Source organism: Neltuma alba, unplaced genomic scaffold (genome assembly GCF_004799145.2).
Source record: "Neltuma alba isolate B1F8T4 unplaced genomic scaffold, ASM479914v2 tig00004191_pilon, whole genome shotgun sequence".
Classification (NCBI taxonomy): Eukaryota; Viridiplantae; Streptophyta; class Magnoliopsida; order Fabales; family Fabaceae; genus Neltuma; species Neltuma alba.
Window position 1 is genome coordinate 17973 of NW_021633601.1, and position 18953 is coordinate 36925.

Here is an 18953-nt window from a genome sequence, read left to right on the forward strand (position 1 = left end):
CTAAGCAAGCTTTATATTTTTTATTGTGTATCACTTGTCACCAATCTTTTTTTTTTCCTTGGTGTTTTCATCATCTGAACACATTTTTAAACATGTCTTTTTTGTTTTATTGTGGATTCTATGGTCATACATTGTTTAACACATGTCAAATGATTTATATGTATTCTTTTGGGCCACCTATAAGTAATGTATTGTTATATATATTTTGTGTCCTATGTTAGTTGTATGCTAAATAAATTAATTTAATTATATGATGGTCAGATATGGAATCTGATCTCTTATCGATAACTCTCAATATATAGTGTGTTAGGGCTAAAACTAACCCATAATTTTAAAGGTAATTTTATGATATTTACGAAGTGAGCATATAAAAAAAAATTCACCTCAATTTGTATAAAAATACATATTTTTGGGAGTGAAGCAAACAGCCGCTGCGGAAAAAACATGATCATGTAGACTTTGTTCAAACTGAGACGCAAGTGTGGGTGGGACCTGAATATCCTGTAATATTTCAATTAAGAAACGGTGCAAGATGTGCCACGTGTACGAAGATCGTTCCCGCTTATTGATGGTACCCTTCTCTCGGAGAGGGGGGCTTCGCGCGTGCCACAGACGGGCACTTTGGTAATTTCATGAAATCCACGTGGTGATTCCCTTATTGCCTATAAATGCGGAGCGAGCACGGTCGTTTAAAACTGAACGTCGAGGGAGGGAGCGAGGGAGCAAGGAAAGAAGCCTGGTTAGAAGCAACTGAAAATTGTTTTGATTCTTGCAAATTAGTTTTGATGAGTCGATTGGGGTTCAAATCTGTGTTTTTTCTCGGTGAATTGAGATTGGGAGAATTGGATGTTATCCCTGTTTCAGACCAGAATTTCCACCTCCCAAACGAGATACGCATCCACCACTTATCGCCGAGGAGTGAGCGATGTCATCCTCTTTCAGTTCTCCAAACTATTTCTGCATTCTCAGTTCGATGCAAGCTCGAGTCATCACTACCTGTTGAACAGCCCGATTTGATCAATCTTCATGCTTCTTGCTTTTATGAATTGCAGGTCTCGTCCAAAATGCATTTAATTTTATCTTCTTTTTATTTTTATTTTCAATCTTTGGCCTTTCTTTCAATGGTGTAGTTTGATTGTTTATGGGAAAAAAAGTTTATAAACTGAAACTTAATTTTGACTCTCGGCATCTCAGACATGAACTGGTTCTTTTTAAACTATTGCCTTGAAGAAAACCTGTTCAGCTGAGTTTCTAATTTTTGGCATGCACTTGTTCTTTTTGATTTGGGAACACAGACGGCAGTGACATTGGTTGGGGATGAAGAAGTTCACTTGGTGGCCATGCCCAGTAGGAGGAAAAAGTTCCCGTGCTTCTGGTGCTACTCTGTTCCTGCGGGTCTATACGCTGCATGCTTAAGGATGCTAAACCTGCGGTGCCTTGCGATTGTGTTTGATTTGGACGAAACCCTTATTGTTGCTAACACCATGAAATCATTTGAAGATAGAATTGAGACTCTGCGAGGTTGGCTGGCCTGTGAGACTGATCCCCTGCGAATTTCAGGGATGTCAACTGAACTTAAACGTTACATGGACGACCGTAAGCTATTGAAGCAGTACGTAGAAAATGACTGCGTTGTCGATAATGGCAAGATTTTCAAGGTTCAATGGGAGGAGGTCCCACAATTGTCTGATAGCCATGGGAAAGTTGTTCGTCCTGTCATTAGATTGCAAGAAAGGGATATCATTCTCACTCGCATCAATCCCGAGGTTATAATTTAATTGAAATTTATTTTAATTATCATTTATGACCAACTAGCGTAAGTTCGTGGACTTTCTTCGTAGTGATTAGGAAATGCCCATGGAGAGATCAAGCCTGAGATGAGCAATGATTGACCATGCAGCTCGATGTCCTGAGACTCGTAATTTCTGATTCGCGAAAGAAAGGGAATTCTGATACTGAGGAATTAATCAGGAAAGCGTTAAAATTAAAGATTAAGCAAGCTAGAGCCAAATAGAGCAGTATTTAATGGGCTGCACGACCGATCTCATGTACTTCACAATTGTCGTTGATTTTCTAACAAAGCTTATGTGAGTTTATTAGTTTCACTGCCTAAAAATGGAAACGTAAGCATCTTAATTCCCTTGTTGATTGATCTCCCCTTCTCCTTCTGGGCATTCAGTATTCTTTATTGGTTCATGCTGCAAGGGTTCTTTTGTTGTTGTCCTTTCCTTGTAATATAAAAATAACCGTATATTTGTGTAGAATGCTATTTTTAAACTTTTTTTGGGGTTATTTCAATTAGTTTAGTTTTCCTCCCTCTCTGCAGGGTAAACCAGATATATAAATGTAAAACTTGGTTTTCAGCTTGTCTATAGGAATTTATCGAAGCATATTGTGAGAAAATTGATATAGTTGTTTGGAAGCTTTATGATGCACAAGGTTTTTGATATTTGTAGTATTCCTATTGTGTTTGTGCATAGATTTGCGATACCAGCGTGCTTGTGAGGTTACGACCTGCCTGGGAGGATTTAAAATCCTATTTAACAGCAAATGGACGCAAGAGATTTGAAGTATATGTCTGTACCATGGCTGAAAGGGATTATGCCTTGGAAATGTGGAGGCTTCTTGACCCTGAAGCACATCTTATAAATTCAAAGCAACTTCTTGATCGTGTGATTTGTGTCAAGTCAGGCATGTTTGCTATACAATGTCTATTTGGATCTTCATAATTCTTGGTGTATTCAGACATTATGAAGCTACTTCTTGCAATCAAGAAGTGGCATTTAATTTGCTGCGATAGTGTTTCAGCACTTTTTTGGTTCTTATAAACATATTTGGCTTTTTGCCATTTGTGCTGGTCGTTTAACAGGTGGATTCATATTTCGACCTAATTTGCATCACTATGTCGTGTCACTTATTTTTATGACACTCACTTTTTTCTTGCTGTCGTGGTTCATATTTTATTCCTCTGTCTCTTCTTCATGCACTTGTTTTGAGGTGATGCCAAAAATTACGTATAATAATGAAATCTGTTGATTTTTATGGGGATATTTGCAGGCTCCAGAAAATCTTTGCAGGATGTCTTCCAGAATAGTATGGGCCATCCAAGAATGGCAATGGTGATAGATGACCGGTCAAAGGTTTGGGAAGACAGGGACCAGCCCAGGGTTCATGTAGTTCCCGCATTTACTCCTTATTATGCACCTCTGGCAGAGGTATGGGTTTATGTTTATTATCACCCACACAAGTATACATTTTTGTGACTTTTTGTCTTTTAAAGAGAATTACCAACACTTTCTGTATTGATTTATCAGAGAGCCAATACTGTTCCAGTCCTATGTGTAGCAAGAAATGTTGCATGCAATGTCAGAGGCTATTTCTTCAAGTAAGTTACAAACTCAAGTGTTGATATGCTCAAGTTATTTCCTTTCACCCAGTGGCTATAATTCGTCATGTACTGTGGTCAGAGAATTTGATGAGAAGCTGTTACAGAGAATTGCTGAAGTGTTCTATGAAGATGATGTTGAAACTTTACCGCACCCTGTGGATGTGAGCAACTACTTGATGGCTGAGGTAGTTGCTTGGAATATAATGTGATTTGTAGTTCATTGATGATAGCGAACAATTTATTGTTATGTAGCATCATCTGTGGCTGGTGCAGAGTGCTTGTTTATCCATTGCTCTAATGTTGATACTCACTCAATGGCAGGAGGCTGGTTTTGTGCCAAACAATAGTTGTGTTGGTCCCATTAGTGAAGGAATATATGCAGCAGAAGTTGAACGCAGGTTAAAGGAGTATGTAAGTTTCCATGTTTTTCCATGTATGGTCTTTGTCTCTGATTTAACAGCATGTGCCACAACTTTCTGAGAAGCTTCTTTTGCGAATGTCTTGTAGGGGATAACTTGTTCTCCTTTGGCATGAATGTGAGTGTTTGGACCCATTTGCTGACAGATTTCTGTGTGGTTCTTTTCAGGATGAAAGGGCTTCTGTTGGCTCAGATACTGGGTCTAAGGCCAAAAATGTTATGTCCAACGCTGAAAGATCTGGACCAACTGCTGGAGTTATTTCGAATACTATTTTCCCTGGATCTTCAAGAAACCTGTCTCCTTCTTTGAGTATTGAACTTCTTATGTTGTTAATGTGTCTGTTTCCGGTTTTGAAAATATTCAATCTATTATCATCTATTTCCCAATCTTTTCTCAGAGCCTGGATTACTTGGACCTCCAGTCAGGCATGATGGGTTCTCTGTCGATTGTGATAATGACATGAAAAGAGGACTTTTGACCCTGAGGCGTGACCTGAATACAAAAAATCAATGCTCTGGTGAATCTCCCCTCATTTCAAGGCCACTCAATGAAGCACTGCCATCACCAATGCAGCCAAAAACAGGACTTGGGGAGGACCATATGTGCAGAAGAGGTCAAGGAAATGATCCTCCTTTTGTGTCTGTTAAAGAATCTAAAATAGCCAAGTCTGACGAGTATCAAGCTCAAGAGAAGTTCTTTTCTCCTACTCTGCCAGATGCTAATTTGCCCTCACAATCATCACTAAGAAATGGAGAGGTTTGCCATTGAACAGGGTTGCTCCCCTTTTAGAGTTTTGGATGCTTCTTGGATTACCTCAAAATCCTCTAATAGAATGTTGCTCATATGCAGCCAAGTTCTGTACGTGATTCACAGAGACATAATCTTCTTCAATCTCCTTGTCAGCCAGCAGGTATTGCTTTTGTATTCATCTTAACACATTCTGATGTACTTACTATCTTCTCCTTTTGTCATCCCATTATACTCTTTCCTCCCTATGCTTTCCCTACTAGTCTTCCTTAAAAAAATTGCAGCTAGTGTGTTTCAACATTGTTTTTATTCTGTTGAGTTATATAAAACAGGTCCGACTAATAACAACTGCAAAGATGAATGTGTCACCAAGATTGTTGAACTCTTGATTTTAAGTAAATTTGTGGCAGCAAACTCAACATGTAAAATTCCTGCGGCTTCTGTTGTGCAGTTGTCCATAAACTTGTGATTCTGGTTTGAGTTTATGTTGTCTAGTGAGTTTGCTTCGCTCATCATCCTTTGAGTTGGTAACTTGTCTGCTGTACATAAACCTAGCCTTTATATATTGGGCATGTACTTTGCCCTTTTTTCTTTTTCCCTTTTCCTTTACTTTTAATTTTGTTTTCGGCACATGTATATGCATCCTAGTTTGGTTAGAATGGCCAGGGTCCATGTTTAGTTGCAAGTAAGAAAATTTATAGTAGGTTTATTTGAGATTATCTTTGGGTTCTAGAATGATTCCAGTTTCATTGTTTTTTATTTGATTTGATACAAGGTTATTGTGACAAGTGTCCTGTTTTTTAATCTCAAATCCTTTGGCCCTCTCGTAATTTATACCCTTTTTTCAACAACAACAACAATAATAGTAATAATAATCTAATTTCAATGTTTTATTTTAGACAATCTTGATTTTAAAAGACTTAATAGCAATACATCCGGGTGATGTTATAATCTTTTTGCAGGGGATGCTGCATGTCAGAATCATTTATCTTCTAATGGCAAAGAAATTCAAAGTGAAGCTGGAAGGTTGAACTTCTTACCTTCTCTATCTATAAGAGTGCTACAAGAAATTGGAAGGCATTGTAGCTCTAAGGTACACGTGATTTCAGCATGTGAATAGGTTACTTTTTGCTTTTGATTTTCCTGATTCATCATGTATTTCTTTTTGCAGGTTGAATTTAGATCCATTGTTAGCACCAGCAAAGACTGGCAGTTTTCAGTAGAGGTTTGTGAAAGTCCTGTGGTGATTTTTGTAAAAACCCTCTACCTCAAGACATTTTAACCCATCATAAAACCTCTACTATGGTAGAAAAGAAGAGCTGTTAAAACGAGCTACCATAGTAGAAGGAAAATTTCATATTTTTAGAAATTGACTTTCAAGCTCGGGTCAACCCGTAAGACGTTGCATGCAACTAAAATAATCCATTCATATATATCTACTGGGCCTCCGAGCCTCCGGCCCGGGTAACAACAAACATCACATCAGCCCATCTAGATGATTCCCAACCAAATAATCCAAAGTTCATAAAACACTAGCAATGGCCTTCGGCCAACTAAAATAAGGAGATACATTCTCTCCAGTTTACAACAAGGCCGGGTAATCAAATATATCAAAAAGTAGTCCTAACTGTGGCAATATATACTAGTCATACATATACAAATGCTAGAGGCCTAAAGCTAACCAAGCTCAAGCCTCTGCGTCTCTTCCCGATGGCCCACGCCCGGAACCTTCACCTGAAAACATTGTAAACCACGGGGTGAGACAAAGTCTCAGTAACCAACCTTTCCAATATTAGGTACTACTAAATAGGTGCTCGTGAGGTGTCAAGTGGGGCAGTTCACAAACAATATAAAACGATAGCCACAACAATTCATGTAAGTGCAATGATGCAATCCCATCAACCAAATCCCTCACTTTGGGGGATTTTCAGGAGCCGAAGCCGGCCTATCCCTCACTATGGGGGACGTAAGGAGCCATAAAAGGCCTATCCCTCACTCTGGGGGACGTAGGGAGCCAAAAGGCCTATCCCTCACTATGGGGGACGTACTAAGCCAACCATCATGCATTAATGGAGGCCTTACCACGTGGTAGTAACAGACAAAACTCTCACCAATTCCCAATTAATGCATCATGCTCAAATCATAATCAAAGAGTAATAATCATTTCACAATTAACCTCATTCAGTGGCATATCTTTCACAATTTCAAGATTTCATTCATTATCAATTAAAAACCCCACAAGACGGTTTTCCCTTTTTATATACAACATTCATTATCAATTAAAAACCCCACAAGACGGTTTTCCCTTTTTATATACAACATACAGTTCGAACATAATTACTACTTAAAGCACAAAACACAAATCTACTCACAATACCACAGAAGCAAGTACTAAGAATTGGAAAGTGGTTACCTCTCGCCTGAGCAAGGAACAACAAACTAACGATGTGGCCCCGTGTACCACCAAGACTCACAACCGGTCTACACAAGCACACAAACACACAACCATCATATATTAGCTTTCAAACTAATAATGTGGTCAACACAACACTTGGGGACACAAAATTCCTATCTCCCATCAAAACTCTACCCAACTCAAAGGGTATATCTATCAAGACAACACTCCAAAGTCATACCAATCCATTAACACCTTAATTCCTTTCCAAACATCAATTAAGATTCACAACCTCAAGGACCCACTATGGAATTCTACACCCAAACATCCCATTTGAGCAATTAAGGTTCCAACAACAATTCTAAACCGATTAAACATCCAATTTAACCCTCCTTAACATAACCCAATTCATAAAACCCACAATCAATCTCTACATTGTCATCCTCAATCCCAAATCATCCAATTCCATAAACCCTAGCTCCAAAAATTCAAGATTCTTTAAATCCAAGGAAACTACACCAATTAAATACTTAAACTAACCCAATGCAATCAATTAAACTCAAAACAATCGGTCAAAAACCTCAATTCCATCACAACTTAGAAAATCCTAGGGTTCCACCAAAAATCCTCAGAAATTCCAAGAAATTCCAATAAAGAAAGAAGATTAGAGGTTAAAATCACTTACTTGAGGTAATGGATCCTTAGAAATGTCCCCTCCAAGCCAAAATACCGAAACCCTAGCAGAGCCTCTCTCTCTACCTCAGATTTTCTTATTTTTCGCACGCTGAACTGCTCCCGCGAATATATAGATTCACGACCTTTCGCCGCGGCGAACTCCATCTTCGCCGCGGCGAACCAATCCCGAGAGGGATTACTCGCCTGAAAACCTGACTTCGCCGCGGCGAACCCCAATCTTCGCCACGACGAAAGTTTCCCGAGAGGAAACTCTCGCTCGCCCAGAAAACATTCGCCGCGGCATACCCCTACCTTCGCCGCGGCGAAACCTTCCCGAAAGGGAAGCCTCGCTCACCCGAACAACTTCGCCGCGGCGTCCCCAAGACTTCGCCACGGCCAAACCTTTCCGAGAAGACACTCCCCCCTGAAACTCCCGGTGCGCCGCGGCGAACATACCCTGAGAGGGGTACGTTCATCTATTCCTCCAACATACCTCAAATTCAACCCAAATACCAAGATCAAGATTAAATTGCTAATCTATCCTCAAAATCAACCAAAAGAGGCTATTAAAACCCGATAAAACTCAGGATGTTACAATTTTATCCACTTCATTTGTTAGCATAGTCATATTACAATTTTCTTGGCTTTAAGTAACGAGTTCAAGATATCATTATGGATTAATTTATTATTAGTTGTTTAAACTGCTGAATTTGATCACATTATGAAGATTAATGTGCATCATACTTCATATCATGTAATGAAATAATTCCTTTCAATTTTTGTTTTGCCTGCATAGTTGCTTCATTCACTTTGTTTAATTTCAGTAGACTTGGTTTATCATTAAGCATTTGTTGTGAATTGTCTGCAACTGTTAAATATGTAACTTCTGTGTTATCTTCATAGCTTCTCGAGTAATATTTATTTTGTCCCCAGTTCCTGAAGAAGAAAAGAAAAATATTTGCTAATTAGGAATCAGATTAGATGTGAAATTCTTTGTTGCGTCTAGTACTTTATTTTTGACTTGGCCTTGTCTCCTGCTCTGCTTATTTTTTGTGGCTGGTAACATGCCTTGACAAATTTGAACTATACTCTCAGTATTTGTAGCGGAACTACTTTTGTCTATGTTTTGGCCTTCATATTATTTACTGGCCGATTGTTTTCTTCAACCTGTAGGTGGTGAGTGGACATCTCCATATCGCAAATACTTTTTGAGTCCTATTCGTGAGAAATTTGTTTCAATATGTATGAGAAAAGAATCTCCATATTTGTTATCAAAGATCAAATGCAGGAATCTTGATTTTTTCTTAAATTTTATATCCAAATATTCAAATGCTTTTAAACTAAAGTCTCCATGTAGCAGACATGACCTTTATTTGTAAATCCATTTTATTGTATTACTCTTGAGCCTGTAATGAGCTTGGGTTTTCTCTTATGTTTTGTTTTATTGAAACTTGTGTTAAAAAGGTTTATTTAGTGTTTTTAGTCAAATGTTTTAATGCTTGACGCCATGGTTTAGGTACTTTTCACTGGTGAAAAAATAGGTTTCGGAATGGGTAGGACAAAGATGGATGCCCAACAGCAGGCAGCTGAGAATGCCCTCCACAGATTAGCAGGTTAAATTAATTTCTTATTGAATATATTTGTATTTCATGTTACCCGATCCCCATTCTTTTTCTCTTGTCATTTGTTATTTTACTGATAATGGGTGAGAGATTATTGCCACACCCAGTGGGATATGGTTTGTTATAGTGGCAGCTAGGACATCTAAGGAGCATTTCCTGGTTATTTGAGGAGCGTCTTGAATATGCCCATTTCCCACCAGATATATGTGTAAAACAGTTTTGGACACTCTTTACCTTGGTGACTTTTGACACTATGGGGAATGTGTTCAAGTTGAGAATATCTGTTGATTTGAGTCAACGTTTATTAATTATTGAAGGTTGCTCTACGTTCTGTTTTGATAATGCATCTAGTGAACTCGGTGTTCTTGGGCATTTAAGTAGAACTTATTGGTAAAGAAATAAAAGTTATTGGTGCAAGAGTTACATATTATTGTTCTGTAATGCGGACCATGGAGGTTGTTGCCTGTGGCACCGATGGCAATGTGAATGCTTATTCATGAATAAATTTGGTTTGTGCCAGGCATTAACAAATTTATTGTGCCGAATTTTATTTCCCATTCTCTTAATTCCAGTTTTTGCTCCTGTTTGATTATGACTTTCGGATACAATATTCATTTAAAGGGCTACATGCTTGAAATTACAGAGAAATATGTGGCACATATGAAGCCTCGATGTGAAGGTGTTGGCCAAGAATTTGACAAGCTCTCTCTTAATCATGAAAATGGTTTCCTGTGGGAGGCAGTCGATCTTGAATCCAGTGAACTGGAAAGAGCAAACACATTGTCTAGAGAAAGTACTTCTAAGGTGGGGCTTTCTGATGTTTTTGATAGTTGATGTAAGTGGTGCGTGCATGTGGTGTATGTACACTGAAAATTCCCGGCAGAGGCTCATTATTGTATAGAAATAACTCCTTTTGCCGCCTTCTATGCTACTGCTCCATTAATGGGAAATGACCAAAGTCAGTTCGTGTTGTCCAAGTAGTCCCTTCTTGTCAATAATCATGTTTCTTTTGCAAGCTCTTAAATTAAGGTAGCATTGTGGTCCTCCAGTTCATTAAGAATGAAAGAAGTAATCCATGATTGTTTCCTTTAGTTTATGGCGTGGGTTTAATTGATTTGAAAACAGCGATCTATTTACAGAATTTGAAGGAACTCAAATAAATGATACTGACGTAATGGTTTTGTTTCAAGTTGGTCGGTTTTTGTAGTTTAATGTGCAGTCTGGTCTGTATTCTTTGTAGGGACAAATTCTGTGTATTAGGTGATATCTAATTGACTAACTGGTGCTGTACTTACAAGTTACAAATTCATGCATAATTTTCTTAATCTTCAGACTTTAGACGTTGAAGCTAGTCTCTCTTCACCCATTGCAAATAATCAGCAATTGAAAGAGCATGCCAGCTCCTGAAGGTAATTTAGGACAGAAGGTTGATCGTTACTACCTTCATCTGTTTTGGTGTACAGTTGTTCTCATTAGTAGAAAGATATGAATGTGCGAGCGTGGGTGTGTGGTTATGTATGTATGTATCTACGTATGTTCAAGCTCAATGAAAATCATCAAATGTGGTTCCCTTTTTTTTGGGGGGGATGAGGAATGAAAATATAATTCTTACATCTAAGAATTTCGTGCCATCTTTCTTTTCCTCTCCTTTAATCTCTATAAATTTTCGGTGTTAATCTCACTGTTTTCTCAACCATGTTAAATTATACTACCTTCAGTGCTTAATATAAGAGTTAGTTTGATATTTAATTTGGTCCTCAATATAAAATCTCAATCCACTTTATCTTTCATATTTATTTATTTTTTTTTAAGGCAATCCTTGTAGTAGTTGCACATATTAAAGTTTCATCAAATATAATTCTAGCTAATACACATGATTAGCAAATGTATTTTAGGAAAGATAACGCCTATTTATTACAAATAAATAACTTAACTAATTTTTGTAGTCTACTCAAATTAGTCAACTAATTTTTATATTAAGGATAAGAGGAACTATAAAACTTTTGTGAACTTACAGATAATTTCATTAACCCTCAAAACTCAATAATAAATCCCCCTAAACTGTCAACTTTATGCAGATAATTCCAAACTATTAATTTCATGTCTCCTTAAATTTTATTTTTTTATGCATATAATCCCCTCAATTTTAAGAGCAAAGTATTGTACCTTTATAAAATATCTGTTGGTACTAATAAATTGTCAAATGCTAAGATCATGTTTTTAAAATTAGATGGGCACATGGACCAATTGATCTAGATTACATGATACACATTCACTCTGTTTGAATTTAAAAAAAACCAATTAAAAACTAGTAAAAATTAGATAAAACTATCCAAAAATCGCACTGAATGAAAACTAGACTAGCCATAAGAAGATTCAATTTACATGGTCCATAAAACATGTAATAGTCGCAATTGACTAGGGAAGAATAGTTTTTCTCCCGAGAGAGGGTTCAACAGTTGGTGAAATGGTGAGTGGTTCCTAATAACTTAGTGCTTCCTTTGGTAGGTAGCTCTCTGCTCTTCATCTCTCTCCGCGTCCTTCTTTCATGCTCTTCCCATGAGCTAAGAAAAAGAACAGCAAAGTAAATTGTGTCATAACTTGAGACTTGTATGCCTCATTTCCCAACTTTTCTATTTTATAATGTGTGAGAATATTATTTGTGTCTGAAATAATTAATACAAAATTATATTAAAAATATATTTATTTTGTTATGATTTGAGTTGATTGGATAAGCAAACTTTAATAGTTAGTTTGATCTTAGAAATAATTTTACCAAATTGATGATGACAGTAATTTTGAAGAGCAAAATAGAAATTTGTTTTTCGTATCACCTTCAACCGTATTTGAATTGATTCTATCAATATGTAAATTTCTCTTTATCCAGTTTTTGTTCTACAGATGCAGTGGTTCTGAAGTAGGAAAACAAGGTAGTGGACCATAAAAGATCAAACAATGGCTGTCCCGGTCCCTAATAGGAGAACCTTTCTGCTCCCTTCTTCAAGAGAGGAAGATGATCGACTGAATCGTAGGGCTAAGAAGATTAAAGGGGGAGAATCTGGGAACAAAGGGTTTATACTGGATGGGCATTGAATCCGAGAAGGCTCGATTGTCTCTGAGCATGTTTTTAGAATACTATAATGAGACAGCTCTATTTCTTATGGGGAATATCAAAATTGATGGGAAGACCTCAGGGCATTTGATTGATCGGGGAAACAACTCATGTTGGGTTTTAAGCTGTGTTGACTGAAAGATGAAGGAGGGTTGGGCTTTAGAAGGCTTGAAGCTGTGAATGGTGCATGGGTAGATAAGATTGCGTGGAATCTAGCTTCAGGTATAAAAAGGACTATGGGTGGGCATGCTTACTCAGAAATACATACATGGAATCAGAATTGCTGATAATTGTTTGAGGAGCTTAAGTTCTAATGAAACTTGAGTAAAAATCGTGGGTTTACTTTTAGTAGCGCCTTTTCACTTATTGAGGACTCTGGTAGCTCCCCGTTTAGTAAAATCTTCAACAAAAATCTGGAAACGGAGAGGAGTGGAACGGATTAGAGTCTTTTTTTGGGCTTGCCACCCATGTTCGGAGGAGTAAATGCGGGGCTGCTCACCCATATGAAGTAATTGGTGCAATGATCAACCATGAAACTTTTGATAAACCTTTAGGTTACGTTTGGTAGGAAGCATTGAAAATAAGAGATCGGAATTGGGATTATAATTGAGAAAATCTATTAAAAGAGTTAAGAGATTACTTATTATATGGGATTAGTCAAAACCATGTATGTGGGATTGGAGAATACCATAGGAGGAAGTGGTATTCCCCAATCTCACCTTTATGGATTTGCCTAATCCCATATAACAAGCAATTACTTATGCTAAATACTATTCTAATGCTTTTTTTCAATTGTAGTTTCAATCCCAATCTCTCATTCTCAATACTTCGTCCCAAATGGGACTTTAGATCCTGGTTTTGTTATTTCTGTGATTGTGAAAAACTATGTGGGAAGATTGCATCTGAAAGAAAGGTGGATAGAAGCAGTGTTAAATGGATCAAGATTAATGTGCATGTGGGTGGGGCTGTCATGGAATAGTCTGGTTTGGCTGCATGTGGAGGGATAATGCGAGATACTTTGAATTTGGACTCATGGGTTGCCCTAACAATTTCTTGGGCATCTGCGAACCACGAGAGCCTGAGGAATGTTCTCTGTTTAAAGGTATTGAAACAGCGTGGGAGCTGCATTTGCCGTCAGTTATAGGAGAATTTATGTAATAGGTGATGGAATTGGCAACTCAAGTTTCAATGTGCACCGACAGAGGTTAAAAGAGTTGCTCATAGTCTTGCTAGTTGCTAAATCTAGTCTAAGGATTTATAATGATTTCCAACTTTTGATAGTGCCCCAGCCTATCCAGAGGGGTTGATTAAGAACCGTGTATTAGGATGCTTTGCAACTTGAGTTCCAGGGACTTGTTCCCTCTCCTTTTATCAAAAATAATACTACCCTGATTTTAATTTACACTACAAATTAGATCTTATATTTAGAAATAAGAGTAGTTTGCATTACAGACTAAATTTTATATGCAGGAACGGAGGTTGTAGCCATAACAACGGCAACAACAATGGACAATAAACAAAGAAATATTCACTACAATCTTCATGGTTGCACAGAATAAAACGATTTTGTCTCAGATGAAGACACAAATTGGCATGATTTAAAACTAAATAATATACTTTTTACTTAAAACCAAAATAAATTAGGCGATGATATATAATTTGAAGTAGCAAAGAACATTCGTATAGTGTCGTATCCATGGACAAGGATGAACCAAGATCAGTTCACTAGAAAGAAAATGTGTTCATACAGAGGAAACTGGCAAGGAGGTTTCCAGTTTTATTATTGTGCTTTTGACTTGCAAAGAATTCATTTTGGTCACACACAAAAAAGAGAATTCAAGATTGTTTTAGTTTTTGTTAACTTCGTGAAACTATTTCACCTGAATTAGATTCTTCGTCTGGCAAAACTGGTGGTGCAAAGTCATGGTACACCGTCAAAATTCAAACAGACTTTAGTCATCAACTTGTGTTTCCTGATTCTTGATTGAAGTAACCTTTCCCCTGGGGTTAATCTGCGTGGGTCTATCAGCTTCTTATTGCTCATCGTTACGATCTGTATTCTTTGATGGCTTTTCCTGCTGCTTGGATTCCTCATTTGAGTGTTGATGCTGCAGTTCCTCTGTTATCATCTGAAGTCCTGCACTGTCCCAATCCTCAAAGACTGATATTCCATTAACAGTTTCCCATGTTTGCATGAGTCTATCTGACCCTGGCTGCCAAATAACATCCCCCTTTCTCTCTTTCAATATGAACTTGTATTGGATCCTTTTTCCAGCAATTATATCCTGTCCATATACACAGGACCTGTATGTTACTCACGATTTAAAGTTAATCATATTAATTGATTCACACTCAACTGTAAATTAAATTGACTGAGTTTATCTCTCAAAGATTTGGCAATGAAGCTTTTCACCAGAGGAGTTTTATTTCATTTTATATTTCTTATTATAGAAGATTCTAATTTTTACTCACCGTTTCAGCAGTCCAAGTATGGTCATCTGACCAGGACATTGGTATTGGATCTGAAGGGTCCCAGGAACCTAACAGAGCATCATCCCCAACGATGCAAAACTGTTCACCGAACTTAATTTTCTTTGCAATTGAAACTTGACATGGACAATCTTCAGTTCATCTACACAACACATATCACTGTGTTTATAATAATCCTGGAATATCTACTATGAAGGATCTTCAAAGTTGACTAAAATGAGAAATTTTTTGACAGGTTGGATTTGTTAAAATAAGGTAAATTAAGTTTATGGCTAACAACTGTATATTATCTACCTATTCTTTATACACAATGGAAAATTTTTAATAAGAACTTGCTCGTTTGTTGAAGTGGCAGGTCTGCAGTGTTCAACTCCAGCTGCAACGTGATATGAAAATCAAGAGCGAATCCTATAGAATGAACCAAATCCGGTAATCACTCCATTCACTCATATCTAAACGATCAGATAACTATTTTCTGGACTAATTTTTTCATCAAACAGATACATAATAGATTAGTTTGATTCAATTTCTCTTGTTTTCTACAGAATCGAAAAAAGAACTAAAAAATAATCTAGGACACCGAAAAAATAGAGAGCGCAAAGCAATAGAATATGAAAGACGTTGGCAATAACGCTGCCCAACATTAATGAATTTGACAGATGCACACCGAGTTGACAATAGCGATCTTAGCCTTTATCTAGTTAATATTCGAAAAGAAACAAAACGTAAAATGGGCATATAAGTTTTTGCACTCCATGGAACAGATCCGTTTTTTTTTTCTAAGTCCTTATTCTTGATTTTGAAAAAAAATAGATGACAGGCACTTAAAAAAATCTAAGTGGAAAGCATAGGAGGAGATACATCAGGGAAATCACCAAATCTTGCATGATTACACATTTTAAGTAATAGGATTCATCAATAATCTATTTTAAAATAATTTTTTAATCATTTTAGAAACAAAAAAAATAATACGATAAGAGGAATGTTCTAAAGTGACATCCATCTTGATTCCTAAAAGTTAGAACAACTTATAGTTTCAATCTAAGCATCCAACAAGACGCCCATATTGGCGTACAAAGTGACAAACAAATCCTACGTGGCAACCCAGGTGGCGTGAATACCATATGACGAATTCCAGTTATCTTGTGGTATATTGTGAATTCTTCTTAAAGTTGGGCGTGAATACCATATGACGAATTCTTCTTATCTTGCGGTATATTGTGAATTCTTCTTAAAAAAAATTTTAGCAACGGTTTTAACCATTATAAATTGTTAAGAAATGATCACAAAAATAATTAGCTCATCATGAGTTCATGACAAGGATAATTTTATCATTAATATAAAAGTCTGTTGACTAATTTGAGTAAATTAAAAAATTAGGTAAATAAATTAATTATAACAAACGTAACATTATCTTTCAAAAATAATCCTATAAAAACTATGATGTTAAATTATCTATTTGTTTTATAAGTTAGATAAATTGATTTGCAAAAAAAAATAATAAATATAAAAGACAAGAAATATTGAGATTTTATATTTATGATCTAATATTAATATTAAGAACAGAGGCAGTAGCTTATAATTATATTCATTTTTATTCACTTTGTTACTTTAAAGATTGAAAGCTCCTCTTCACATCTCTACTTCCTCTTTTATTAGGCAGACTAACATTACAAGAAAAGTAGGTTATATAGGATAATGCTCTTGACTTTATGATCTTATTTCCTCTTCTCGCTTTCAACTGTCCTCTTTGAGAAATAAAATAAATGCTTAGTCTACTTCCTTATTGTAGGCAATTCAATCAAAAGAATCATTAAGTTCCAATGCAAACAGATAATGCACATATCATCATCTGAAGATTATTATTCAATGGGACAAGCTTATATAATTACATGGCAGAAGCAGTTATATCCCCACCATTACTACTAAGTGGAGGCAAGATGTTAAAACAGAGAATGAAACCCAGTACGCAGTACAGTAGAAGACATATAACAGAAATCAAAAGAACTTCACACTGCAGAAAGAAGTTATGGTTATGGATATTGCTTGCATGATGCATCAGTTTGACTTAAAAGGGATCGCCCTTATCACTATCTGGTGGTACAGTGCTGCAAGAGCTGCCCCTAGCAGAGGCCCAACCCAGAAGATCCACTGCACCATGACATAAACAGGTCTTTTAAAAATTGAAAAAGAATCAAAATCAAACCCAAAGCAAAGCATATGAAGACTCACATGATCATGCCAAGCTTGGTGCTTGTTGAAGATAAGAGCAGCACCAAGACTTCTAGCTGGGTTAATACCTGTGCCTGTCACAGGAATGGTAGCCAAATGCACCACAAACACAGCAAACCCTATAGGCAGTGGAGCCAAAACCTGCAATCCATCCAAAACCATATATATAATAAGTATTTCATACAGTTAGAATTAAACAAGTTTCAGTTAATAATAATTTCTTGTAATATGGATATAGATTGATGGCTTACAGGAACATGGGAGTCTCTGGCGTTTCGCTTGGCATCAGTAGCAGAGAAGACAGTATAAACAAGAACGAATGTGCCAAGGATCTCAGCTTCAAGGCCTGCGGTTTTAGAGTAGCCAGAAGTGAGAGTGTTGGCGGCACCACCTAGTCTCTCAAAGGTATGTGGCTGGAAGGACTTAACCACAGCGGCTCCGGCTATGGCACCCAAGCACTGCATTGTTATGTACATCAATGTCCTTGTCAGTGACACCTTCCTTGCTAGAAACAGCCCAAATGTTACTGCTGGGTTTATGTGCCCTCCTGCACCCACAAATCATGCATTTAGCCAAACTTTGCAGAGTTATTTCATGGGTTAAGAGTCACTTTTATCCTAGAAATGTTCACAAAAAAGCTATGGATAAAGTTTTTTTCCCCCTCAATATCCTTTCTAACATGTTAAAAAAATAGCAATGTCATCCTTCCTATTAAAAATGTTAAGAGTCAATATTAGTTTTAAAGTTAGTGTTAGTTTTTTAAAAGAGAGGGAAACATTACTTTTTTTTAACCTTTTCAGTGACAGCAATAAACTTTATCTAATTAAATAAAGTTGACTACATAGATCACACAACGTCATTATATTCTATCAACAATCAAATCTTTAGAAAGATTGTCCCATTTAATAACCTCATTTAAACAAACAAAAATGACCCCTGACCCTTATTTCATTTAAACACAATATTGTTCATTGTTATGGTCGTTTCCTGATGAAGATTACCTGAGATACCAGCAGTGGAGTAGACAAGAGCAAAGATCATGCCCCCAAAAGCCCAAGCAATGCCTTGAGTGCCAACAGTGGAGCACCTAGAGGAAGATTTAGCCACCCCAATGATAGTCAAAACGGTGACGTAGAGGAACAAGAAACTGGCCACAAACTCTGCAATGCCTGCTCTGTAGAAAGACCATGAAGATAGCTCACCAACTTCAAACAACGGCGCAGCAGGTGGCTCTCTGTAGTCTCTTCCATCTTGGCTCTGAGCTGCCGTTCCAATCGCTTGCCTTCCTCTGTACTGTTGGCTCCTACCCTCACATCTTCTTCCTCCATTTTCTCTCTAACTTTCCGGGGAAAATGCTCAGTAAGACTACTGGGGAAAGGGTGTCTACTTTGTAGAGCCTGAGGGGTTGTTAAAAGAGTCAATTTTGTAGCTTTAGAATAGTTATGGGTTGAGTGATTGAAAGGGAATGGAACTGTGGATTGGGGTGACAGTACACCGACCAAGGAGGAAGAAAAGGAGAGAATAGAGAAGTTTGAGTTATTTGGGAGACAATAAATGGCAAACATTAAATTCACTTAGGCTTTCTTTCTTCCCACTTTGCTTATTAGCCTTTCCTTTACGCATGTATCTCTTGACTTTGAATGCAAGCTTGCGCACCACTAGCTTTGCCCAGAAATAATGGCAGCCTTAATTATAGAAGCAGCCACTTCAACTTAAAATTGTGGGATGCCTAATGAAATCCTTACAAAATGAATCCTCCATAAAGGAATATTGAGAAAATTGCAAAAATTATATCCAATGTTGTGAGGCAAATTCAGAACATAGAATAATAGGAAGAAATCCTTTTTTTCAGGGGTGTTCATGAGCTCATTAG

The 18953-nt window shown here is 37.1% G+C and overlaps 2 protein-coding genes, 1 long non-coding RNA gene and 1 pseudogene across 4 annotated transcripts; 2 read left to right on the forward strand and 2 right to left on the reverse strand.

Moving 5' to 3' along the window:
* Positions 1 to 707: 707 nt before the first annotated feature.
* LOC114743939 (RNA polymerase II C-terminal domain phosphatase-like 2) lies at positions 708 to 10130 on the forward strand. The gene is made up of 14 exons (XM_028932133.1): positions 708 to 1052; positions 1296 to 1766; positions 2481 to 2691; positions 3058 to 3215; positions 3315 to 3385; positions 3468 to 3573; positions 3710 to 3799; positions 3975 to 4116; positions 4205 to 4563; positions 4657 to 4717; positions 5517 to 5647; positions 5726 to 5779; positions 9141 to 9237; positions 9890 to 10130. The coding sequence occupies exons 1-14, from the start codon at positions 786 to 788 to the stop codon at positions 10078 to 10080; spliced, it is 2409 nt and encodes an 802-aa protein (XP_028787966.1). The 5' UTR covers positions 708 to 785; the 3' UTR covers positions 10081 to 10130.
* Positions 10131 to 10625: 495 nt separating this feature from the next.
* On the forward strand, positions 10626 to 12689 carry LOC114743942 (uncharacterized). The gene is made up of 2 exons (XR_003740035.1): positions 10626 to 10655; positions 12134 to 12689. It is a non-coding gene; the product is annotated as an uncharacterized LOC114743942 (long non-coding RNA).
* Positions 12690 to 14065: 1376 nt separating this feature from the next.
* On the reverse strand, positions 14066 to 14900 carry LOC114743941 (cyclomaltodextrin glucanotransferase-like). 2 transcript variants are annotated; one of them, XM_028932137.1, is made up of 2 exons: positions 14831 to 14900; positions 14066 to 14643 (listed from the first exon to the last, which is right to left on the reverse strand). In XM_028932137.1, exons 1-2 carry the CDS (start codon positions 14867 to 14869, stop codon positions 14392 to 14394), a joined length of 291 nt encoding a protein of 96 aa, XP_028787970.1. In that variant the 5' UTR covers positions 14870 to 14900; the 3' UTR covers positions 14066 to 14391. The 2 variants fall into 2 exon arrangements, with proteins under 2 accessions (XP_028787970.1, XP_028787969.1); XM_028932136.1 differs by having other exon boundaries at positions 14066 to 14662; positions 14831 to 14889.
* Positions 14901 to 16637: 1737 nt separating this feature from the next.
* On the reverse strand, positions 16638 to 18571 carry LOC114743944 (aquaporin PIP1-1-like; annotated as a pseudogene).
* Positions 18572 to 18953: the final 382 nt, after the last annotated feature.